Source organism: Xyrauchen texanus, chromosome 6 (genome assembly GCF_025860055.1).
Source record: "Xyrauchen texanus isolate HMW12.3.18 chromosome 6, RBS_HiC_50CHRs, whole genome shotgun sequence".
In the NCBI taxonomy this organism is placed as follows: domain Eukaryota; kingdom Metazoa; phylum Chordata; class Actinopteri; order Cypriniformes; family Catostomidae; genus Xyrauchen; species Xyrauchen texanus.
The window spans coordinates 21,342,808-21,368,612 of record NC_068281.1 but is presented as its reverse complement, the minus strand read 5'-3'; the positions used below and the strand labels follow the sequence as shown (position 1 = coordinate 21,368,612).

General features: G+C 44.2%; 1 protein-coding gene across 3 annotated transcripts; it reads right to left on the bottom strand.

Moving 5' to 3' along the window:
• Window positions 1-834: 834 nt before the first annotated feature.
• Window positions 835-24,781, bottom strand: LOC127644496 (regulator of G-protein signaling 20-like). Of its 3 annotated transcripts, XM_052127669.1 has the most exons (6): window positions 18,495-18,582; window positions 16,967-17,029; window positions 16,172-16,335; window positions 15,114-15,191; window positions 9,268-9,502; window positions 835-2,767 (listed from the first exon to the last, which is right to left on the bottom strand). In XM_052127669.1, the coding sequence occupies exons 2-6, from the start codon at window positions 16,973-16,975 to the stop codon at window positions 2,579-2,581; spliced, it is 675 nt and encodes a 224-aa protein (XP_051983629.1). In that variant the 5' UTR covers window positions 16,976-17,029; window positions 18,495-18,582; the 3' UTR covers window positions 835-2,578. The 3 variants fall into 3 exon arrangements, with proteins under 3 accessions (XP_051983629.1, XP_051983628.1, XP_051983630.1); XM_052127668.1 differs by lacking the exons at window positions 16,967-17,029; window positions 18,495-18,582 and adding an exon at window positions 24,428-24,781; XM_052127670.1 differs by lacking the exon at window positions 16,967-17,029 and having other exon boundaries at window positions 18,495-18,566.
• Between the last annotated feature and the right edge of the window lie 1,024 nt (window positions 24,782-25,805).

Sequence of the window (25,805 nt, the reverse complement as noted above, 5' to 3'; positions counted from 1 at the left end):
TGTGCAAATGGAAAACAGGAGGTGACTGTTCACATCATAAGACCTCAGCATTTTTACGGTAGTTCAAAATGTTATGAAAAGGAGCTAAACCACTCTTTAATAGGAAAAGATATTTACATGATGAGTGTTCTTTATGTACACACCAACTTTACCTTGGAGGACACTTCCAGCAAGGTTCCCAGGTGCATCCTCTCCAGAGCAGAGGAAGTGGCAGTCAGTGGTGTTACATTCCACTATAAATGGACACCAAACAAACCAACCGCTATGCATACTGTTGATGAGATTGTGTTGAACATTTGGATTCAATATTTGCATGTTCAATTACAAAATAGAGCAATAAAATAATTAACATTATTGGACAATATTTTGTTTCTTTTTCTTCTTTTTTTTTATATACAAATTACACTGCACAGATCATTATTTTATGACATGTTTTACAATAAAAAATGTAAAACGAGATACATTTACTTGAGATGTGCTTTCAGAGCATAGCATTGCAGCAGTTTGCATCTTATAGTCATGGTACATTGTTGTCTCTTTTGCAATGTAGTACAAAGATGGTGTGTTCATTCTCATAATTGCAACATTATATCTTGCAATTGTGACTCATATTTGCAATGTAATTTTTTTTATTTGCAAAGACGCTGGGTACCCTGGGGCCTTAATCTGTCCATGTTTGTCAGAAGTACTAAAACTATATAGGTAAATGTATATAGGCAGGGGGTGCTCACAGAGTGTTTGTTTAATCTCTTAAAACAATCACGCATTTTAAAATATTTGTGCTTTATTGTATCTTAAAGATTCCAAATGCCCACAAATCTTTATTTTTCTCAGTTCAATAAAAAAGAAAAAAAAAACTCTAATCTGATTACTGTAAACATTCACATGATCAAATTTATTTTAATAATTTGTATGTAAAATGATTGGAAAATATTTGTTTTTAATATAATTTACACATACAACAAAAAAAAAAAAAAAAAAAAAACACTTATAGGCAGTATAACTCCAATCCATTGTCTTAGATTGTGTATGAGGTTGATCTATGTGAATCCAATTGCACATATCAATTGCACATATTAAGTCTAAGACAAGTAGAATCACCACCATGAAATACATGTTGGTAGATAGACGTTTGGCCTCAGATAATAATCTAATAATTTCTTTACCTGATAAACAAACAAACCTGCTTAAATATGGTGACTTCAGCACTCAATAAAACTGATGGTGTTTGTTTCCTCTTCAAAACTAAAGTGCAATGGTTTAATTCAGAAGTCACTGTGTCATCTCATGAATTGATCAAAGGCCCAGAGTCTTCATATGTGGCAACAGTTTAAATCAACTATTGCCAAAAAAAAAAAAAGAAGAGATGTCACAAAATTGAATGTCAAGGCACTTCCCCAAGTGAGGATCTTGTCTTTGAGCGACATCAAAATTCAGGCAACAAAGTAATTCACAGAACTTAAAATATAGTAAGAACTTGGCAGCTCCAATTCTAGTCAGTTCTATTGGAGGAAAAGGCTCATCACACAGTTTTACTGGACTTGTTTACTTTGGTGTCATCTACTCATAAGGGTCCATTCAGAGCTAAATATAGAAATGTCTTTTAAAGTATCTTTGGGTTGAGGACATGCAAGGAATAGTCATGTTCAACCATCTCTTAGCTGCTCATTCTGGGTGCAGCATGGGAATAATTTAATGATACAGATATTTCTGTAAATACAGTATATACTGCTTGCTATTGCCTTGTGGAATACGAAATCAGGGGAAACAAATTTTCTGGTGCCTTTTGAGATATAATGTCTGACAATATTCCATATTCATCTATTTGTGTCAAAGAGTTTGTGACATGATCTTTCCTATCCATGATGTCTTCATTTTATCCTTTTGTATTTAAATGTGGTTTTTTTCTTTACCTTACTTCAGTCTCAGCCTTTAACACTGATTTCAAACTAAAGCCATGCCTGTGATATGGCAGATAATATTAATTTTCCATTGGAGATGCCAAGTCATTATAACAGGGAGTAGTTAGTGAAGTAGCTGAAACAATAGTGTATCACAGAGTGTCCTCTGTGTACAGTTGAAGTGTTGCTTTGATTTGAGCTTTGATTCTTATACGCACTATTCAGAAATGGGTAATACTGTGTACCCATAAGTCCCTTTTCTTGAAATATTGTAACACAAGAAAAAAAAGTTTAAGAAATATAATACAAATTCATAAATATATCTACTGTATATACAATATATAGCACACAATTGTTATCACATTGTCCTTCAAACATTAATACAAAAAATAATTATATGAAACTTCAACACAAATAAAAAAGATTATTATCCTTTGGAGCATCTTGCTATGCTGATCTGTAGCAGTACTTGTGGTGAGGAGCCCTCAGGAGATTTGAGGTTTTTTTTTTTTAATCCAGTGACCTGGAGACCTGAGTGTCTTTTTGTCAGGTACAGATCGCTATAGCAGAAAAATCCCTGGGAGGACCCATACTGAGGTCCTTTTAAACATATTCTATGCAAGGAAAGGTAACAAACAAAAGATATGGGGGGTGCATTCAACCAGAATCACAGAGATCTAAGATTCCACCGACTGCTCAGAGACTGTATTCATTAAGCTTATGTAGACTGGGGAGTTCATGAATCGAGGATATGAGTCTCTTTGCATTAGCGTGTATATCTGGAGCTGCGCATCATCAAATGTGTGCGATGATGGCTCCTGCATATTCCTGTTTATAACTTCCCGAACTCTAGAGTCAAGGCTCACCTAAGAAAAGCACAAAAATAAAAAAAATATTATTAATAATTTCACTATAAAAAACGAAAAGATACTTGAGGAACCATTTGGGGTTCCTCAGATTACACACTGGCAGAACCTTCTGGAGCAGGGATTTTCAAATTGGGGTTGGGTGACATTCAGTGAGCCACAAGGGGATGCAAAAAGTTAAAAGGTTAACATTTAACATTATTATTTTTCATTCTACTAGTATAAACTACTTAATACAAAAAATAGTTTGTACTTATGTTGTGGCTTTTCCAGAGAATTTCTCCTCAACACCATCATCTTTTGCTTGCTCACTTGGGGATGTAAAGCAATATTCTCTATAAAGCTGCTTTTGCATTTGAATTGAAAATGTTTCTCGTCAGGTTTATATATCTAATATTATTATACTGATTTTGTGTAGTAAAATTATATTCTGTCAATTAAAAGGCTCACTCAGTATTATTATTTTTTCTCTCCTTTTTAATGTTTTTTCTTTTTCTTTTTTATCTTGGATTTGTTCTGACACCTAGAGTGAATAGATATTTAGTGAATAGTTTTCGCACCAAATAGTTTTCAGATAGCAATGTCACTGTGGAAATACACTATACACAGTCAGCCATGATTCTAATCCATGAGTGAAGTGTGCAACAACAGGGCAGTTACTGAGATTAAGCGAGTGTGATCTCAACATGGCAGCCCCCATGAGGAGACCCTCTCCATGTAGAATAAACCAGCTTTTATAAGGTTGCTTAAATGAATGGAGCCTTCATCTTATGTGAATGGTCATGAGTAAATACATACTATATGTAAAAAATGACTAATTATTTCTTTATGAGTGAATTATTTTTTAACGCACTTTAATGAGTGCACCTTTAATATTGAGTAAATATTTTCTAGATAATATTAAATCATTTCTTTTTTCTTTAGTCCAATAACAATATAAAAGCCAATTATACAATTTTGCAAACAACAAAAATTTTATGTGGAGAAAGTTTATGGAGAGAGCCATAAACTGACACCTACATGTCTAAAAATGGTCCATGAATTCTTAAAAAACAGCTATTTTTATAATGGTAAACACCACACATTGTTCATTCCAATATGATTGTTGAGTGTAAAACATGTTGAAGATTAGTGGACAGGTGGCCAGTTCATTAAGTTGTGCTCTGTTTCCTCAAAAAAGCAGTTTATTATTCTTGAATCTTTTCTCCTCGCCTTTGAACCACTATAAGAATGTCTATGGGACCACTGCATTATACTTATATTGCTAAGTTTGCAGGTTCACCTTGGTAGAAGGGCTCTGGTTGTTACAAAGCAGGGTCAGGGGTTCTTGGTTACGGGGGCTGCTCCAGCATTACTGAGAGAGTGTTGGAGTGCGCTTAATAAAGTTTCAACAGTTGCATTGTAATGATTACCCTGTCTTGTCTCTCTGTTGCCCCCTTGTTTTCTATCTTGTCACTTTTCACTTCTTAAGTTTTCACTTTAGTCCCTTATTTAATTCCATAGTCCACCCTGTCTCGTTTCACTGTTGCCCTCTCGTTTTCCATCTTGTTGTCACTTTAGTCCTTTATTTAATTCCACAACCCTCTGTTAGCGTTCGTATTCTCTGTTCATTGTTTACACCTGCCCTGGTTAATTTGCCTTTGGTTTCTGGTTATCACCTTGTTACCTTGTTTGAGTTCTGTTCTTTCATTGGCCACCTTTCCCACGTTTGTCTATTTGTCTATTAACATTTCAGACTTTCCTGATTACTCTCTCGTGGTCTTCTTCCGAGGCAACCTGAATGATGGGCTGAAGGAGCGGCTGCCACCGGCAACGCGCGACTGGACGCTTGACGCTTGACGCGTTCGTTGAGGAGACCCTACAGATCTGCGGTTCTCATCTAACTGTGGACATCATCGAGGAGAACCCCGTAGCGCCTCCCGCAGAATTGACCCTCCATTCGCCCGTGGTTCGTCCTTTCGCGCCGGTCAACGAGCCAGCGCGGTCCTCCTCGTCTGCCCGGAGAAGGAGGAGAAGACGGGCTTCCGCCTCCCGGCCCACGCATGTCACGGTGAGCGAGCTAGAGCCCACGCATGTCACGGTGAGCGAGCTAGAGCCCACGCATGTCACGGTGAGCGAGCTAGAGCCCACGCATGTCACGGTGAGCGAGCTAGAGCCCACGCATGTCACGGTGAGTGAGCAAGAGCCCATGCATGTCACCGTGAGCGAGCCCGAATCCTCGCCAACCACGGTAACCCAGCCAGTGCCGCAAGCCCCAAACGTCAATGAGCCAGTGCCGCAAGCCTCAAACGTCAATGAGCCAGTGCCGCAAGCCTCAAACGTCAATGAGCCAGTGCTGCAAGCCTCAAACGTCAATGAGCCAGTGCCGCAAGCCTCGACCGTCCCTGAGCCAGCGCCTGTAGCCTCGACCGTCCCTGAGCCAGCGCCTGTAGCCTCGACCGTCCCTGAGCCAGCGCCTGTAGCCTCGACCGTCCCTGAGCCAGCGCCTGTAGCCTCGACCGTCCCTGAGCCAGCGCCTGTAGCCTCGACCGTCCCTGAGCCAGCGCCTGTAGCCTCGACCGTCCCTGAGCCAGCGCCTGTAGCCTCGACCGTCCCTGAGCCAGCCTAGCCTCGACCGTCCCTGAGCCAGCCTGTAGCCTCGACCGTCCAAGAGCCAGCGCCTGTAGCCTCGACCGTCCAAGAGCCAGCGCCAGTAGCCTCGACCGTCCAAGAGCCAGTGCCAGTAGCCACGACCGTCCAAGAGCCAATGGCCGTGACCGTCCAAGAGCCAGCGCCTCTCGAGCCTTCCAGGGCTCCTCCTCCCGAGCTTTCCAGAGCTCAGCCATCCGAGTTTCCCGAGCTTTCCAGAGCTCAGCCATCCGAGTTTCCCGAGCTTTCCAGAGCTCAGCCATCCGAGTTTCCCGAGCTTTCCAGAGCTCAGCCATCCGAGTTTCCGAGCTTTCCAGAGCTCAGCCATCCGAAGTTTCCCGAGCTTTCCAGAGCTCAGCCATCCGAAGTTTCCCGAGCTTTCCAGAGCTCAGCCATCCGAGTTTCCCGAGCTTTCCAGAGCTCAGCCATCCGAGTTTCCCGAGCTTTCCAGAGCTCAGCCATCCGAGTTTCCCGAGCTTTCCAGAGCTCAGCCATCCGAGTTTCCCGAGCTTTCCAGAGCTCCGCCTCCCGAGCCTTCCAGAGCTCCGCCTCTCGAGCCTCTCGAGTCTTCCAGGACTCCGCCTCTCGAACCTACCAGGGGTCCACCTCCTGAACCTCTCGAGCCTACCAGGGCTCTGCCCCCTAAGCCTCCTACGGCTCCACCCCCAGAGCCTCTCGAGCCTCCTGCAACTCCGCCTACGGGGCCTCCTACGGCTCCGCCTCCAGGGCCTCTGATTGCTCCGCCTCTCGATCCACTCAAGCCTCTGACGGTTCCGCCCCCAGAGCCTCTTGAGCCTCCTACGGCTCCGCCTCTCGAGCCTCTCGAGCCTTTCAGGGCTCCGCCCCTCAAGCCTCTCGAGCCTTCCAGGGCTCCGCCCCTCAAGCCTCTCGGGCCTTCCGGAGCTCCGCCTCTCAAGCCTCTCGGGCCTTCCGGAGCTCCGCCTCTCGAGCCTCCCAGGGTTCCGCCTCTCAAGCCTCTCGAGCCTCCCAGGGCTCCGCCTCTCAAGCCTCTCGAGCCTTCCAGGGCTCCGCCTCTCAAGCCTCTCGAGCCTTCCAGGGCTCCGCCCCTAAAGCCTCTCGAGCCTTCCAGGGCTCCGCCCCTCAAGCCTCTCGAGCCTCCCAGGGTTCCGCCCCTCAAGCCTCCCAGGGCTCCGCCCCTCAAGCCCCTCGAGCCTCCCAGGGCTCCGCCCCTCGAGCCTTCCAGGGCTCCGCCCCCCAAGCCTCTCGAGCCTTCCAGGGCTCCGCCCCCAAGCTTCTCGAGCCTTCCAGGGCTCCGCCCCTCAAGCCTCTCGAGCCTTCCTTGGCTCCGCCTCTCGAGCCTTCCAGGGCTCCGCCCCTCAAGCCTCTCGAGCCTTCCAGGGCTCCGCCCCTCAAGCCTCTCGAGCCTTCCAGGGCTCCGCCTCTCAAGCCCCTCGAGCTTCCCAGGGCTCTACCCTTCAAGCCTCTCGAGCCATCCACGGCTCTGCCTTCCGAGCCTCCTCCAGAGCCTCCTACGGCTCCGCCTCCAGAGCCTCCAGCGGCTCCGTCTCCTGAGCCTTCCTTGGCTCCGTCTCCTGTGCCTTCCTCAGCTCAGTCCCCGGAGCCTTCCAGGCCTCCGCCTCAAGAACTGTCTACGGCGCCACCGCCCTCAGCTCCGCCTCCTGAGCCTCCAGAGCCTCCCTCTGCTCCGCCTCCTGAGCTTTCCAGGGCTTCGCCCCCCGAGCCTCCTACGGCTCCGCCTCCAGAGCCTCCAGAGCCTCCTAGGGCTCCGCCTCTAGAACCTCCTTCGGCTCCGCCTCCTGAGCCTCCCTCAGCTCCGCCTTCTGAGCCTTCTACGCCTCGCCTCCCCCGGCTCCACCTCCCGAGCCTCCCTCGGCTCCGCCTCCAGCCTTCCACGGCGCCGCCTCCCAAGCCGTCTACGGCTCTGCCCACAGGGTACACCATGGCTCTGCCTGCTTCTGCTCCGCCCCCAGGGTCTCCTGCGGCCCTGCCTATGCCTCCTGCGGCGCCGCCACCCAAGTCTTCGACTGCCCCGCCTCAGAGGTCCTCCTTGGCTCCGCCTCACACGGCTCCGCCAGCTCCCCAGTGGCCACACCTCCCAGATCCCCTGAACCGGCCATTGGCCCACGACCACCTCCCAGGCTACCGAAGCTGGCCTCTGTCCTGTGGCCTCCTCCCAGGCCTCCTGACCCGGTCCCTGTCTTGTGGCCTCCTCCCAGGGCTTCTGACCCTGTTCCCGTCCTGTGGCCTCCTCCCTGGCCTCCTGACCCAGTCCCTGCCCAGTGGCCTCCTCCCAGGCCCCCCGACCCGGTCCCTGTCCTTGCCAAGTGGCCAGCTCCCGGGCCATCTAAACCGGCCTCTGTTCTGCGGCCACCTGACCCTGGTCCCTTGACACACCCCCATAGACTGCTTGCCTGCCCTCTCGGCCTCCATGGTCTATCTATCTACCCTCTCCACCTCCCTGGACTGCCTAATGGCCCCCGCGGACTTCCTGCCTGCCCAGTGTACCCCCCCTGGTCCGCCCATGTGCCCACTTGTCTCTGTCTGTTTGCCCCTGGTGCCCTCATTTTGGTTTTTCTTTGTGGGTCTTTTTCGTCTTTTGTTGTTTTGATCGTCTGGAATCCGATCCTTTAGGGGGGGGCTATGTAATGATTACCCTGTCTTGTCTCTCTGTTGCCCCCTTGTTTTCTATCTTGTCACTTTTCACTTCTTAAGTTTTCACTTTAGTCCCTTATTTAATTCCATAGTCCACCCTGTCTCGTTTCACTGTTGCCCTCTCGTTTTCCATCTTGTTGTCACTTTAGTCCTTTATTTGATTCCACAACCCTCTGTTAGCGTTCGTATTCTCTGTTCATTGTTTACACCTGCCCTGGTTAATTTGCCTTTGGTTTCTGGTTATCACCTTGTTACCTTGTTTGAGTTCTGTTCTTTCATTGGCCACCTTTCCCACGTTTGTCTATTTATACCCCGTGTCTTTGTGCTGTCTTTGTCGATCGTCGTTTGATGTTAGCCTGGTGTGTGCCTCTCTCCCTAGTTCCCTGTTTGTGTCTACCGTGGTTTCCTTATCGAGTTTACGTTTCTTTTCCCCATCGTGGGTTGTTGCTTTGTGTTTTGCCCTGTCTATTCAGCTAAATAAAGTTCAAACTGCATTTGGATCCGCACCTCTTCGTCAGCCTCGTTACTCAGCGTTACATGCATTTACCTCCAAATCTGCTCTATGTATCATGACAATAATATTCCTCTTTATTGTTTTCTGTTCTTTTTATTTCATTTCTATTTATAAAAAGCGAGAAACGCTCCAAACGAGCTGTCTGAACGTTTGGTACCATTTTGCTAAACCGTTTGACTTATTCTTTGAAGGAATCAACACAAATGAGTTATTAGTTTGAAATCGGGCATCACTAGTTCTGATGCTTAACAGGTGACGTAAATACAGGACATACAACCCGATTGCTAAAATATTGTCAGGGAAAATGTTTCTTCCTACAGAGGATAATCTGCTGGCTGTTAGAAACATTTGCTGGGGGTGCTTTGGGGGGTGCTATGAACATTCTTGGGGAGGCTGAAGCACAAGCTAGCACCTTCCAAGTGCCTCTGCTTTTATGCCTCTCACACTGGAATGGTGTTTTCCTCGACCAACAATTAAGTACATTTGTAAAACTCTCTGTAGTGCTACATCTTACTTTCGAAAAAAAAATATGTTAGGAAATGGAAAAGATGTTTTCAACCAAAAATGTATTAGGGTGGACATGGCCTCAGAGAAGCCCCTAGAGGTTCTCCAGGGTGCTGCAAGTGTGGCAATGTGAGGAACCTCAAATTAAGTCTCTAGGATATTTTAATTTTTACAGTATAATTATCCAGTAAATATTTACTAAATTGTTACATGCACTGACCTCTTTGGGTGAGAGAATGGAGATGTAGTCTTCATATATAACCCGCGCCTTCTCCTCGATAATGCTCTTATTGGTTTCCTTGGTGAAATCTTCACAAGCCAACCAAAAGAGCATGTTTTCCTCACTGAACTCGGTGCGCAGAAACTGCCGAAAAGCACTTCTTCCACTGGGGCACAGCATCAGCTTGTCGAAGGATTGCCCCCATGAGCGCACATCTTCGACAGAAGGTTTCTGACTGCCAAGAAACACAGAGGTCTTAATCAATTTACCCACCTCAATGACACCTCTTAATTCCAAATACTCTTATAGCAAGACAATTTCAAGAGTACAGGAGAGTGTTTGTCATAAAGTTGCACCTTGCAGAACTGCCCCATGACAGTAAATTAAAATAAAAAAATTTAAAAACACAAATATTCCATGTCACATGGTTTTCCAGGTGGCAGTGAGGAGGAAGTGTTTTTGCTCATCTCGTGCTCTAATGGTTAAATGTAAGTGTAACGCTGATAGAACAAAGACGACAGGAAGCAAGATTTCAAGGCAAGGTGCGTCTTTTAATTCCCCTTTTTTTTAGTACCCACAATATTCACACAATCTTTTTGGTGTCCACAATCTCCAACTAGTCGAACGCTGAGTTCGTTGTCAGTTTCTCTCTCCTCCTCTGTGGCTGCTGGCATTTTTAACCGCTCTCCTCACTCTACTGCAATTAGAGACAGGTGTTAGACATAATTTGGCCCAGGTGTGAGCGCCCTTACCGCTTCTCTCTCCCGGACGGGCGCTTGACCACGCCCCCGCTGCCACATACCCCCACCGCCCGACTCAGGCCGGGGCGTCATCCGGCCTGCCTACCACTCCCCCATTTCTGGAGAGGAAGTCGGCGGCAGCCATCTGCACCCCCGGTCTGTGGACCACCTTGAACTTAAAAGGCTGGAGAGCCAGATACCAACGGGTGATCCGGGCGTTAGTATCCTTCATGCGGTGGAGCCACTGGAGTGGGGCATGATCCGAACAGAGGGTGAAGGCCCGCCCCAGCAGGTAGTATCGGAGGGTGAGGACCGCCCACTTGATGGCCAGACACTCCTTTTCCACGGTGCTGTACTTAGTCTCCCTTAAGGAGAGCTTCCGGCTAATGTACAGCACCGGGCGCTCCTCCCCTCCACCACCTGCGAGAGCACGGCCCCCAGCCCTCTGTCTGAAGCGTCCGTCTGCAATAGAAAAGGGAGAGAAAAGTTAGGTGCATGCAAAAGCGGCCCCCACAAAGTGCAGCTTTAATCTGCGTAAACGCCTGTTGGCACTGCTCCGACCATTGGACCGGATCTGGAGCCCCCTTTTTAGTGAGGTCAGTCAGCGGGCTGGTGACGTCCGAATAATTAGGCACAAATCTTCTGTAATAGCCAGCCAGCCCCAGGAACTGCCTCACCCCCTTTTTGGTCTTAGGTCTAGGGCAAGTCGCAATCGCCGCGGTCTTATCAATTTGGGGACGCACCTGGCCATGACCCAAGTGGAACCCCAGATACCGTACCTCCACACGCCCAACCGCGCACTTCTTAGGGTTTGCTGTGAGCCCCGCCCGCCGCAGCGATCTCAGGACGGCCCTCAGATGTTGCATGTGCCGCTGCCAATCATTGCTATAGATGATAATGTCATCTAAATAGGCAGCGGCGTACGCGGTATGCGGTCTGAGGATCCGATCCATGAGTCGCTGGAACGTGGCTGGTGCCCCAAACAAACCGAAAGGAAGCGTTACAAATTGGTGTAATCCGAACGGCGTGGTGAAGGCTGTTTTCTCGCGGGACATTGGTGTCAAGGGGATCTGCCAATAACCCTTTGTTAAATCCAGGGTCGAGTAAAATCGAGCAGTACCTAACCGATCGAGCAGTTCATCAACACGGGGCATTGGGTACGCGTCAAATTTAGACACCGCGTTGACTTTTCTGTAATCCACACAGAACCGAACCGACCCATCACTCTTGGGAACAAGAACAACCGGGCTGGACCAATCACTGTGGGATTCCTCTATTACGCCCATATCAAGCATTGCATCTAATTCTTCCCGAACGATTTTCTTTCTATGTTCGGGTAAGCGATAGAGGCGGCAACGCACCACCGCGCCCGGCTCGGTCTCGATGTGGTGCTGTATGAGGTTTGTACGGCCCGGGAGAGGGAAAACACGTCCGCAAACTCTTTTTGTAACTCAGAAACCTCTGCGAGCTGCCGCGGTGAGAGTTGGTCTCCACAAGTGACCGGAGTGTTGAGATTGTAGTCTTTGTTTATCTCCGGTCCGAGCTCCGCCCTGTCCGGAACTACCGTGGCCAACGTCACAGAGGCCGCCTCCTCCCTCCATAATTTCAGGAGGTTGAGGTGATAAATTTGACGCGCGCCCCTCTATCGGTACGTATAACCTCATAATCGAGATCCCCCACTCGTCGTGTGACCTCAAAGGGTCCTTGCCACTTAGCGAGTAATTTAGAGCTCGATGTTGGGAGTAATACGAGTACTTTGTCTCCCGGTGCAAATTCCCGTAGCCGAGCACCCCTGTCATACAGCCGGCGTTGGCGTTCTTGAGCTTGGAGCAAATTCTCCTGTGTTAGTCGCCCCAGTGTGTGGAGTTTTGCTCTAAGATCAAGAACGAATTGAATTTCATTTTTACTGTTAGAAGGTCCCTCCTCCCATGCTTCGCGGATGACATCGAGGACACCGCGGGGCGTCGCCCGTACAGCAGCTCAAACGGGGAGAACCCGGTGGAGGCTTGCGGGACCTCTCGTACCGCAAACAACAGGGGGTCTAGCCACTTATCCCAATTTCTAGCGTCATCGTGCACGAATTTACGAATCATGTTTTTGAGCGTTTTATTAAACCGTTCCACTAGGCCATCTGTCTGAGGATGGTAAACGCTAGTGCGAATCGATTTAATGCCCAAGAGCTCGTAAAGTTCGCGAAGTGTCCGTGACATAAAAGTTGTGCCTTGATCGGTGAGGATTTCTTTCGGAATCCCCACCCGGGAGATTATCTTGAAGAGTGCCCCTGCAACACTACGTGCGGAGATGTTGCTCAGAGGCACTGCTTCCGGATATCGCGTCGCGTAATCCACTAGGACTAACACGAAGCGATGTCCGCGTGCTGACCGTTCTAATGGCCCGACGAGGTCCATCCCAATTCTTTCGAAGGGGACCTCGATTAATGGTAGAGGGCGCAAAGGCGCTTTTGGGGTGGCCGGTGGGTTTACCAGCTGACATTCGCGGCACGCCGCACACCACCTGCGGACGTCACCGCCAATGCCCGGCCAATAGAAGCGGGCTATTAGACGGAGAAGTGTTTTTCGTTCTCCTAGGTGACCGGCCATAGGATTATAGTGAGCCGCCTGGAAAACCATTTCCCGACGGCTCCGTGGAATCAATAATTGTGTTACTTCCTCTTTTGTTTGGGCGTCCTGCGTCACCCTGTATAAGCGATCTTTAATAAGCGAAAAATACGGATATGAGACGGCGACACCCGGCCGGAGTTGTTGACCATCGATTACTCTCACTTGGTCAAAGGCGTGCTTAAGGGTATCATCCCGCGACTGCTCCAAGGGGAAGTCCCCCTCCGGGAATTCCCGGAGAGGAGGAGCGTCCACCTCGCCCCTTCCCACGTCACTCGGAGCAGTCGAGGATGGCCCTGGCTCCGCCTCCTCCGCCAAAGCATCGCACATCACACACCCCTTCACTCTCGCGCAGGACCCATCCGCACAAACTCCCTCCAATAACTTTCTAAAATTCGGCCAATCCGTACCCAAAATTAGCGGATGGGTGAGGCGGGGACTAACCGCTGCCTCTACACTATGTTTTTCTCCCCTGAATTTGATCGCCAGAGTCACCACGGGATATTTGTGAATATCCCCGTGTACACACCTTACCCTCACCAGTTTAGCTGAGCCCAAAGCCCCGGGTTGAACCAAGCGTTGGTGGATGGTGGTCTGGTTACAGCCGGTATCCAACAAAGCTTGGTATGTACCCCCTGGATTCTTACCGGAATCCGGTACGCTCCAGCCCGATCGGGGGCAGCCTGTGGAACATCGGAGACCCGTACCACCGCCCCTATTTCCATCAGCGGGCACTGATCCCGGAAGTGGCCCGGGTCTCCGCACCTCCAGCAGACCGGCCCAGGCGCTGCGGCCGCACCCGTGCTGGCGGGTGCCCCCACCTGAGGAGGAGAGCGGCTGAAGGATGGGGAAGGGCTTGGCGGGTGTTCCCAAGGCCGGGGAGCTGGGCGCGCAAACGCTCCGCGCCTGCGGGGGGCAGGAACGGACCCTGGGGAGAGAGCAGAGCGAGAGGGAAGAGGGGAGGGAAAAAAACAGGGGAAGACACAGGGGAAGGGGAGACAGACAGAGAGGGCTCATCCGCCCTAGGGATCGCCGCCATGTGGTCCTCCGCGAGTCGGACGGCTTCCTCCAGCGACGCCGGGCGGTGGCACTGGACCCACTCGGCCGTCTTCCGGGGCAAACGCTGAACAAACTGCTCCAGTACCACCTGGTCGATTAGTTCCTCGACGCCGCGGTCCCTCGAGAGCAGCCACCTCCGACAAGCATCACGGAGCCGCTGGGCGAATGCAAACGGGCGGTCGGACTTATCAAGCTTCAAGGCCCGGAAGAGCTGGCGACTTTCTTCCGGGCTCCGACCAACCCGTTGCAGGATGGCTTTCTTCAGGTCGGGGTAAGCCAGGAGGCTTGATGCCGGCAGTTGTTGTGCCGCGAGTTGCGCTTCCCGGACAGGAGAGGGACTAGGCGGGCTGCCCACTGGTCTTGGGGCCACCCCCAAATCTCCGCCGTTCTTTCAAACAGGTCGATAAACGCCTCTGTATCATCTGCCGGCCCCATCTTCTGTAACGCGGGTGGGGGCAAGGTGGCGCGGGTGTCCGGGGTCGCGGCTGCGGCTGGAGCGGCCTCCTGGCTGAGGAGGCTCCGGATGGCGTGCCGGTCCTCTGCTTGAGCCCGCATGATCTCAAAGAAGCGCCGATCCTGGTCTTGCCGGAGCTCAAGCAGGGATTGTTGGTGGCTTTGATGGAGTGTCGCGAGGGACTGGAGGACTTCCGCCAGCTGGGAGGACTCTACGGGGCGATTCTGTTCCATCCTTTGGAAGGCAGGTGTTCCAAATAATATCCCGGGTTTCGGCACCAGTGTAACGCTGATAGAACAAAGACGACAGGAAGCAAGATTTCAAGGCAAGGTGCGTCTTTTAATTCCCCTTTTTTTTTTAGTACCCACAATATTCACACAATCTTTTTGGTGTCCACAATCTCCAACTAGTCGAACGCTGAGTTCGTTGTCAGTTTCTCTCTCCTCCTCTGTGGCTGCTGGCATTTTTAACCGCTCTCCTCACTCTACTGCAATTAGAGACAGGTGTTAGACATAATTTGGCCCAGGTGTGAGCGCCCTTACCGCTTCTCTCTCCCGGACGGGCGCTTGACCACGCCCCCGCTGCCACAGTAAGCGTCTTGGAGAAAACACCACCGCATTGTGTACTGTGTACAGTTTTCTTAACAATTGTAAGGAAAGATGAGAAAGGAAAGAAAGTTCCAAAGCCAGTTCTGAATGTTTAAAAAACTAAACAAAACCCAAGACAATTTTGATTAAATCACAAAACATCTTGTGGAACCATCGTAGTTAATTGCAATTAAGGGCTTGTTTTACAACACTTCACTTGAGTATATTTTTGTGAAGAAATTATGCTTAATATTTGGCAAACAACTTGTATTATCAGGCTATAAATGTCAATACAGCAACAGTATAGCTGTTTTACATTTTATGAAGCTTTGTAGATTTCTATGTAGGTTTAGAATACTTTTTCCTATAAAAAGCTGGAATGACTGACCTCTCCTCAAAGTCTGCATTTCCCTCTGCTTTAAAATCATATGAGGCTCTTCGGTTCCTCTCCTCTCTGTCTTCATTCCTAACAGTGAGACTGCAAGGTAGTAAACACATAATGATCCCAAGACACCTGAAACTGAAAGCACTAGGAAGCCTTGGAGTACCTGCTTTCTCAGAGTTATTTAAGTCTTTCCAGTGTTCAATTTGACACTGTCATTGGTGCTCATTATGAGCTCACAGCCTGGAAGCATTGTCTGTCCAATGTGCTGGACTGACTGATCTTATGAGGAATTTTCATAGAAGATGTCTTAGGATCCCTGTCACCTCAGTGAAAATTACATTATTATTCTATAAACATGCAGAATGAATAAAAACAGTAGATTGAATAATATTGCATAGAGTTAGAGCATATCTGGTCAATGTTCCAGCCATATTTATCATGGAACAATACTTAAAGCTGAAGTGTGTAATTTCTGTGCCACTATCGCCACTGAATAGAATTGGAGTTTACTTACAAAAAAATAAAATAAAATTCACAAGATAAAACAAAATAATGTGTTGCTGTAGTGCTTTTAATATACAGTAGCACAGGGTGAATAGAATTTACAAATCACTCTTTTTGTAGTAATTAGCATTTTCCATTCTGTCCCAAATTTTTCAGAATTGGGGTTGTAGTTGTCTAAAAAGTTACATACTTCAGTTTTAAGGGGATAGTTCACCCAAAATTGAATTGTCTATCATTTACTCAATCTCATGATGTTCCAAACCTATTTAAATTTTTCTTCTTCCATAGAACACAAAAGGAGATGACTGTATTGCAAACAGTTGCTAGAGGTTAACGTTCTGCCCAAAATCTCCTTATTTGCTCCATGGAAGAAAGTCATATAGGTTGGAACAACATTAGGGTGAGTAAATGATGACAGAATATTATTTTTCAAACCACAAATTAATATTTAGATGCAATTATTTCCTTAAGGTGGTTTCCTGGCCATAAATTTGGCCCAAAGCTAACCATGTTAGATAAGATCCTACATAACCAATAAGAAATGAAAATACTCCTACCAACAGCAGCTGCAGCAACAGCACCAGCAGAAGCAGCAGGCATTGGAGCCATGGTTCCCTTGGCCGGGCTGTTCATTCTGCACCAGTGCTGTGGTCCCCGCCACCGAATCCTGCTGCACCGACATCTGCCTCTTTCGCATCTCCATCCGCTCTGATCCCATGGGCTGCAGAAAACAGGATGCAATTGAGATGGAGCAATATAAATGCAGCCAAAAGAAGATCAACAAGCAATTGTGTGGGTGTAGATATAGAAAGTTATTTTCCTCAAGTCTACTTAAACATTTTGTGGTTTCCAATGGAAAAAATAATGCTTTTAAAGAAATATCAAGCACAGAAGAAACATGGAGGCCGGTCAAACAAATATGATTGAAAGTGGCTTTCATTATCTGATCATGCAAATCCTAATCCCCATGACACGGTAAATGTGCATATACTGTAGATTGACTGAACGTGAGCATGTTTTAACTTGACCATTAACCAAAAATGTTCCAACATGTCACAAAGACTAGCATGACCTAGCATGTTATCTCATACTTGAGCAATAGCATCTCTGCAATTGATTTGGAATGAAAGCATACTACCCAATTAAATATTTCAGGTTCAATACAAGTTAAGCTCAATTAACAGCATTTCTGGAATAATGTTAATTACCACAAACAATAATTTAATCTTTTCCCATCTTTTCTTTAAAACAAAGCAAATATATTGATTACAGTAAGGAAGTATAGCCACAAGACATAAACAATATGCATGCTAAGCTAACATGGTTTTAGTGTGATAAAATCGCTTACTAACCTTTTCCATGTAAAGCTATATCCAATTTTACAACTTCGTTATGACGACATAACACTGTAAACCCTAAAACGACCATAAAAAACGTCAATTTAAACAACTTTACAGCTCAAATGTTAACAGTAGATTTAATGTAGTCCTGAGTGCTTTTATGAAATTATAAGCTTCCCATTTCTGCTTTTACATCCTCCAAAAATGTTACGATTTCTTACCTCCCATTTGTTTTCATTGTAAGTGCCTCACTGAAACATCGGTTTTTGCCTTTTTATTTTAAAGAAAAGGAGGGTGTGTACATTTTTTTATTTCTTTTTTTTTTTCTACTTATTTAATAATTATGGTATCATTATGCAACAAATGCTTTGGATTGATCTTAACTGGTATTGAACCCAGAATATTTCTTTAAACAATCAATCTACTTGCCATAACTTGTATAGTTAGACATCAGTCACACTACATTTCTAGATCATCTGTCAAAAGTATTTATGAACTTTACAAAGTTCAATATATTTATCTAATTCCAAAAGAATAACAAATAACTGACAGATTCCAAATTAATTCTGAATTCCAATTAGTTACATATATGATTCACAAGCTTGTTGATTAAATAAATTACTATCATAAAATAATGATCACATTCAGTGTTACAGTGCTTCTCCTGATTCTGCAAGGCCTACAGCACAATTCATTTAGACGTCTTGTCATGTGTGTGGGCTTTCTCTAGTTCTACAAGCTTTGGTGTCTGTGCCATGAAAGCTATGAAGCAAAAATAGAGTTTCATTCTTATAAACGAATATGGTAATTTTGTATAATTAATAATAATTAAGTCACTTAGAATCAATGGTTCTGATCACACTAAATCTCGCTGTGTTAAATCCAAGGAAATGGAATCATGGCAAAGACCTCGCTTGAGGAACGACGCTTGGCAAAGATGTTTCAATATTTGGTGAGGATAGGAGGGGGCGCAGCTCTCATCAAGCTGCAGTCGAATCCCTTCATTCAGTGATCGCAGCCACAGTGCCCAATAAATGCTCATGCCGTGATTGATGATAATAAAAACGATTTAGGAAAAAATACATTTGGCAATTTACGACTGAATGTTGCACCATTGTTTCCACGCGCCATAATGCTGGCATACGTTGGTACTGAAAGAAAAAATCCCGATATGGTCTGCTTGTTTTTTAAACGAAGAACACCATACGAAAAATAAAAAAATGAATATTATAGCTTTTAATGTCAATCAATTTCGTAACAATGGGGCGCCCCGATAAAATAAAGACACAATCTTTGCATTCAGAGAGTGTTGTTTTTTAAAGCAAAACCAAATGGACAAATAGCATTTCCATCGCATATTCTCGTATTTTACAGTGTCATCATGAAGCACAGCTACACTCGCCTATCTCTTTATCGCCCAGCACAACCATCGAAAAGACATTTATGTCAAACAATATTTCTTCAACAATCAAACTCAAAGGAGGTTGTCTCCCTGGATAACTTATATATTTATAAAATAACTTAGGATCCCCATACTTACAATTTCACCATGTATGCCCAGAGATAAGAGATATTCTTTGCCTTGATTACATCCGTTGGCATAAGGATTTTTTTTTAAAGACCGGTTGTTTCTTGTCAATGCGCATGCGTCCTGCTCGCGAGCTGTGGTGGTGGTGGTAGCGTAAATTCACTGGATGTCACTGACTCATATTGCACATAAATCTATGGCCACAACATTGACAGTGAAACGCATGAAACATTTTCCTAAACTGCTCCCCGCGTCAGGATCAAATGCGATTCTAAAGTTTCTAAATGCGGTCTATCACGAAAAGGGACAATGATGTGCATGTCATAAGTCAGCTCAACAATAAATAGCCTAAATAAAAAGACTGAAAGAATGTTTAACATGGGAAGATGGTAATGTTGCCAGGATGTGTCACTAACCGTCAATTAAATGAATGGTCATCAAATACAGGCCATATGTTGCATTTGTATGCCTAAAATTAGGAGTCAATAACGTGTCATAGGCTGTCTCGTTTGGAATGCTGCGTCCTCCGGAGGTCGCATTTGTCGACCGCATACGTCATCGAGGCTGTCTCGTTTCAGAAAAGCGACCAGGACACTTCGAATGCAGCCTTCAATTGCGACCTTCTTTCACGAGAAATCGGAGGATGCATGAGGTGTATCCTTTGTGGGTACTCACAACCCACAATTCTTTGCTTCAACGGAGATGTAAAAATATTATATTAATATAGACCTATAATTAAAATACAGTATTAGATTAAAAGTACACCTGCAAAAATCTTTTTTTCTCTCTCTTTACATCATTATAGCTATCCTAAAATGTACCTCATACATTCCCTTCTAAGGTTACTTTGTTACCTTCTCACTCAAAGCGCTCGCGCTTGTTAAAGATGGCGTGCTGTCAAAGCAACCATATTACGTTCCGTTTCCGTTTGTCCTACGAAGGCCGTATCGTTTAAACGAGGCTTGTTTCGATATACTGCAGCCTTCAAAGGACGCAACCTACCTAGCACAGGTAGAATGTGACAGTGGGCGTTTACATCGAACGCATGTTGGCTGTTTTTCGAAACAAGCGCCGCTAGATGGACTTTTGTGACCGTTGCGCCACTTGCCGCTGTTTTTTTTTTTTTTTTTGTGTCTCGAGCAGTAGCGCTGCGTTTTTAGGTCTGAAACACGCTTTAAAAAACGGCAACTTTTTAAAATACGTCTCGAGACATCTGCGTGCAGTTGTGAGCTATATGAATATATGAGGAAGACCCCCGTCGTATCAACAATAACATCACACAGAGGTTCCCTTTCTCATCAAGAACCGAAGCTTCCCCTTTAGAGAGAAACACAACACCAATCTTGCCAGTGGTGTGGTTACAAGTTCTCAGCCAATATTCGACAGGTATTGAACGGTGTTTTGATGCAAATTCAGTCAGTTTATGTATGCAATATTGCATATATTGTGGTGCTGGCCAAAGAGGCGCAGCACAACTGACTTTGTCCATGGTCCTGAATTCGCAATCAAATAGCAGTGTGCGTCAGTGAGTGTACTCGGAAATGAAATTGTAAAGCATACAAATACCTTTAATTTATTCCTTGTGCAGTGTAATGCAATTTGTTATTCAAAAGTTGGTCAAAGTTGCTGCGTAAGTGGACAGTGGTAGATATTTTGGGTGTGAGGACGTTCATGACTTGAAACAAACCACATGACGCTTTCCATTGCTGACCGTCTTTGCTGGTCCACAGCATCTCATATGGATATCGAAAGTCATTACTGACATCTGCTGGGGATGTACGCGAAAAACCACAACTCTAACACATTTGAGTGAGAAATCAAAGGCAGGCCTGGTGTGCATATCGGAAATTTGATATTTAAAGCAGATAAAGCGCAATGATAATAATTGTTCTACATGTGTTAAACATGTTAAACAAACTTAAAATGTGAAACTAGATATAGATGCAGTGGTATACATAGATAGTGCCATGATATCCGACCACAGTGTGGACATGAGAGCATAGGAGGCAATGCAAAGAGGTACTGTTTGCCTGCTTGTATAAATCTTTACCTTACCATTCTATTAGTGACATCCTTAGATACCATAAAAACTTAAGTTAAAGTTGTTGCCTAAAATTATTTTTTATGTTGTTTTACATGGAGAATCCATTGAATACATTCAATGGTATTCTAAGGTAACATGTACAGTGCAAAGCAGCAGTCTTGGATTAAGTAATAAAAAAGCAAACTGTCTAACCCTCTAGAATAGATGTATGGCCCAAATAACCATCAAGAACATTCCTGTGTCCAGCACAACTCTAAAATGCAAATACTTGGTACTGGGTCAGGGTGCTGTATCCATGATTGCTAAAAAGTTTTAAAGCTTTAACAAATATTTGATACAGTATCTGGAATCAATGGGATACTGCTCTAAGTGAGTTAGCTATATACTATAGCATTAGACAACATCATATATATTAGCAAAAGCTTTGTAATTCCTTTATTAAAATCTAAATATATAGATCTAATCAAGAAAAATGTTCAGCTATATTTTATGCATTGAAAAATAAAATGCTTTGAATTTACATGATTTAATCATCATGTAGAGTGATATTGAAAGTACTTGACCCTACCTGATTTCTTCTATTTTTGTGTATTTTTATACTTAATTGTTTTAGATCTTCAAACGAGATATAACATAAAACACAGGCAACCTGAGTAAACACAAAAATACAGTTTTTAAATATATATATATATATATATATATATATATATATATATATATATATATATATATATTTTTTTTTTTTTTTTATTGAAGCAAAAAAGTTACCCAATATTTTAAATGTAATAGCTGGTTGTGCCACCTTTATCAGCAACAACTGCAACCAAATGCTTCCGATAACTGGAGATCAGTCATTCACAATGCTGTGGTGTAATTTTGGCCCACTCTTCTTTGCAGAACCGCTTTAGTTCAGCCACATTGAAGGCTTTTCAAGCATGAATTACCTGTTTAAGGTCCTGCCACAGCATCTCAGGACTTTGTCTAGGCTACTCCAAACTTTAATTTAGCTTCTTTTGAGCCATTCAGATGTAGACATACTCCTATGCTTTGGATCATTGTCTTTATACATAATCCAGTTGCGCTTGAGCTTCAACTCACAGACTGATGACAGACGTTCTTCTTTAGGATTTTCTGTAGAGAGCAGAATTTATGTTTACAAGGACAAAGAATTTACAAAGCATCCACACACCATCTCACTACCACCACCATGCTTGTCTGTAGGTATGACATTCTTTTTGTGGAATTCTGTGTTTGATTTACGCCAGATGTAACGGGACCCCTGTCTTCCAAACAATTCCACTTTCAACTCATCAGTCCACAGAACATTCTCCCAAAAGGTTTGAGGATCATCAAGGTGTGTTTTGACAAAATTCAGATTAGCCTTAATGTTGTTCTGGGTTAGCAGTGGTTTTTGCCTCGCCACACTTCCATGGATGGAATTTTTGGCCAGTGTCTTTCTGATAGTGGAGTCATGAACTGTCACATTTATTGATACGAGGGAGGCCTGCAGTTCCTTGGATCTTGTCCTTGGCTTTTTTGTGACTTCCTGGATGAGTCGTTGCTGTGCTCTTGGAGGAAATTTGGAAGGTCAGCCACTTCTGGGAAGGTTCACTACTGTGCCAAGCTTTCTCCATTTGGAGATAATGCCTCTCACTGTGGTTCCCAGAGTCCCGGAGAATTTGAAATAGCTTTGCAACCCTTCCAAGAATTATATATTTCAATCATCTTTTTCCTCATTATTTCAGGAATTTATTTTGACCTTGGCATATTGTGCTACAGTGTGAGACCTTTTAGCCAACTTCATGCTGCTGAACAAGTTCTATTTAGATGTTGATTTGATTGAACAGAGCTGGCAGTAATCTGGTCTGGGTGTGTCTAGTCCAGCTGAACCCCATTATGAATGCAGTTTCATCGATTTCGGGATTTAGTAACTGGGGGGTACTTTTTTAACAAGGCCCAGTTGGTATTGGATAACTTTTTGTGCTTCAATTTAGTATGAGATATTCACAAAAAAGATAAGAAATCAGGATGGAGGCAAATACTTCTTCACAGCACTGAATATAGGTTCCACAAAGGGCCGTAACCACCATAGATATTCTTAATATTCTTAGAAATATAGATATAAATATTCTTAATAATGGACTACTGATATTTGTTTTTTCCTTGTAGCTTATTAAATTATTATAATAATAATTATAATTATTATTATTATTATTATTATTATTATTATTAATCCTGTATATGTGGTTACAACCTTGGTTCCACATGAATCAATTAAGTTACATCAACACAGGGCCGCCGATAAGGGGAAAACTTGTCCTTTTGTCTCAGGCCAGGGTTTGGGGGGCACAGAAAACAGAAAGGCTGTTCTATATTGTATATTGCATCATAGTGCATTCAGCAGGAGATGCGGATGTAAACACGGAGGCAGCATGCGAAAATGAAAGTGATAGCTGCCGGGATGAGCGTGCACGTTGATGAAAGTGTGGGACTTTCACACTTTGTGGACACTTTTCGTTGGTTCTAACCCCACGGCCACCACCATTGTGTCCTTGAGCAAGGCACTTAATTCCAGGTAGCTCCGGGGGGGATTGTCCCTGTAATAAATGCACTGTAAGTCGCTTTGGATAAAAGCGTCTGCCAAATGCATAAATGTAAATGTAAGTTAGATTATCTTGGAATAAAGGTCTGTTCTCAAATAATTTCTCATCAAAAACAATACCTTAATACCAATAATGTTGCAGAACAGTTCATTCTGACATTTAAACAGAAAGTTTAAGAAAAACTGAAACCTAGAAGTCTAGGAGAACAAAAGCTGGTCTCAAAGGTCATGTTATTTTCTAATTGATGTCCATGAAGGTCATTAGAGTAACTCATATGTGAATTTAAGACTGTAATTAAAAACTAAACCAGATGTCTAGCTCTTTGAGTTTCATGCCCAGTCAGATCTGTTAACTGTCTGTGACATCATCTATAACAAATAGCTTTTCTAATCTTTAAAGGTGTTATATTCAATGTGCCAAAACTGTCCAAAAATTGAGACAAGAACAAGAGAGTAAATCTAAAGCATTTCAAGTCATTTCTTCTCTGAATTCATTAAATAACTAAAAGAGACTCTCCAATTTCCATCCAGCATGCTGAGGATGTCAGAGGTCACAGAATTCCAGAAAATTCTGTCACATTTACTCAGAAGTTTCATGATGATGAGTGCAATGGGGCATAATCATGTGGGCATAATGAGTGCATAATCAGTACAGCCAATTCAGAAAAAACACATTTTCTTATCAAATAAATGGATTTTAAACAAATCTGCAGAGCAGAATAGAGTTAAACCAAGAAAGAAATGCACATTATAAAACAACAAATGTAGTTGTATACAAATAAATGACACATACAAACAAGTTCTCGGGGGTCTCTTTTTTCCATGTTGCATAATCTCTCCCCTAAATCTTAAATTACAACTGCCAAAAGTCTTTCAGATGTTTGCCATCAAGTGTTTAATATCAATGGTCCAAATTTGTCCCAGAACCTGTCAACATATATAGCACTATCATGTTGGTGTGAGGTTATTCTTATCAGTCATAAAACATGGCATATATATTTCTTGATTATGTAACCATTTACTCAGATACTCTTAATCCTTCTTCAGACAGGAAGACAGACAGAAATAGCCTGATCACATCAAAGAGAGATGCCTCCATGGCTAATAAATAGCATGCAGTATCCATTTTGGAATTGTGTGGTTTGAGGAAGCTTATGTTACTGTCAGAATCTGTAATATCTCATCATAGTTAACATCAAGCTCTTTTGAAATGTTATTGTGGCTCTAATAAATGGTTAGCATAATTTAGCACCTCTATCATTTTTGACATCGGAGAGATTGGTCCATTCCCTGATTTACCTGAAAGGATATGGGATCCTTTGAGATGCCCTCTGTATTATCATTCTCGTCCTCACTTTCATAACCTCCTGTTGCGAAGTAACCCTCGTCATGCCAACAGTCCAAGAGAAGATACCGAAGGTACCGCCACATCAAGTTGGGAGAATGCAGTCTGTACCACAGAAGAGGGACAGACCTTCCACCTTAAGAAAATCCTGTTACATTGTATTTCTCATCTGAAGTCTTTCCATGCTGTGAAAGAGCTATCAAGTTAACAAAGATCCAAAGCCATCGTGTTACTCGTGATCTGAGGCAGTTTCACATCACTGACCAGCAGTTACTTTAACAGAAGTCAACAAATAAGAGCAGCACTTGCTATAAACGGCGGCGAACGGATTACATATGTGCATGACATGTCCCATCGAGTCTGATCCCCCAGTGCTTTAGGGTACTTCAAAGGCTTAGGGCAGATTAAAGACAGGATGTGTTCATGCCTGTCTGTGTGCACAACCATGAGTTTGTACACTATTTTGAATAAAATAAGAAATAAGATGGTGTTATTTTGTCATAAACCATACATCATCATATGGTCTCAGTTTAAACACTAAAAAAATATAATCTTAAATTAAATTTGTTTAGTTTTTCCTTCTCTGTTTAAACACTAAAAAAATAATATCTTAAGTTAAATTTGTTTAGTTTTTCTTCATGATCTCCGTGAAGGTCATTAGAGTAATGGCGGCTAATAATATATCATTATGTTGATAAAATCCTTGGTTATAATTCTAAGAGTATTGTCACTCAAGGATTTCTATGTTTTCTTAACTTAAGGGGTTTCTTGCAAGTGGGCACTCACATTCACCATTCAAATGTGATTGACTCTATAATTTAAAGCTGAAATCAGTAACTTTTAGCTAGCATCATCTTTGACTTACAGTGACACCTAGTGGCCTGGATGCAGCATCATTCAAAAACAATATTTTTCAATTACAGATGCCATTGAAGAAATTCACTATTCACAGTCAGCCATGATTAAATTTAATCCAAGAGTGAAAGTGTCCAATAACAAAAAGGTTACTGAGATTAAGCCAGTAGTATTCAGCTGATCATGCGATTCTAAAATGGCAGCCCCCATGAGTGCACCCCTGTAGAATAATTAGCATTTATGAGGTTACTGATATGACTAGAGTCCTCATCTCATGTGAGTGGTCATGATTTTATACATATGTTTCAAAATTACTAGGAATTTCTTTAGGAGTAAAACCTTTTTAATGGGGAAAAATTACTGAGTGCACCTTTAATATAGGCCTATAAAGACATTTTGCCTTTCATATTTATAAATAGGTGCCTCTGAGAATCACTGGGCATATTCATTATCCAATAATCTAAATTTATGAGCAAT

What these genes read in the sequence shown, in the direction of transcription:
- LOC127644496 (XM_052127668.1), bottom strand. Translation starts at nt 24,559, where the DNA reads ATGTGGCGGTACCTTCGGTATCTTCTCTTGGACTGTTGGCATGACGAG. An exon ending in TGTTGCTGCAGCTGCTGTTG is followed by an intron (nt 15,192 to 16,171) that starts GTAGGAGTATTT and finishes TCTCACTGTTAG; the next exon opens with GAATGAAGACAGAGAGGAGA. An exon ending in AATGCAGACTTTGAGGAGAG is followed by an intron (nt 9,503 to 15,113) that starts GTCAGTCATTCC and finishes GTTTCTTGGCAG; the next exon opens with TCAGAAACCTTCTGTCGAAG.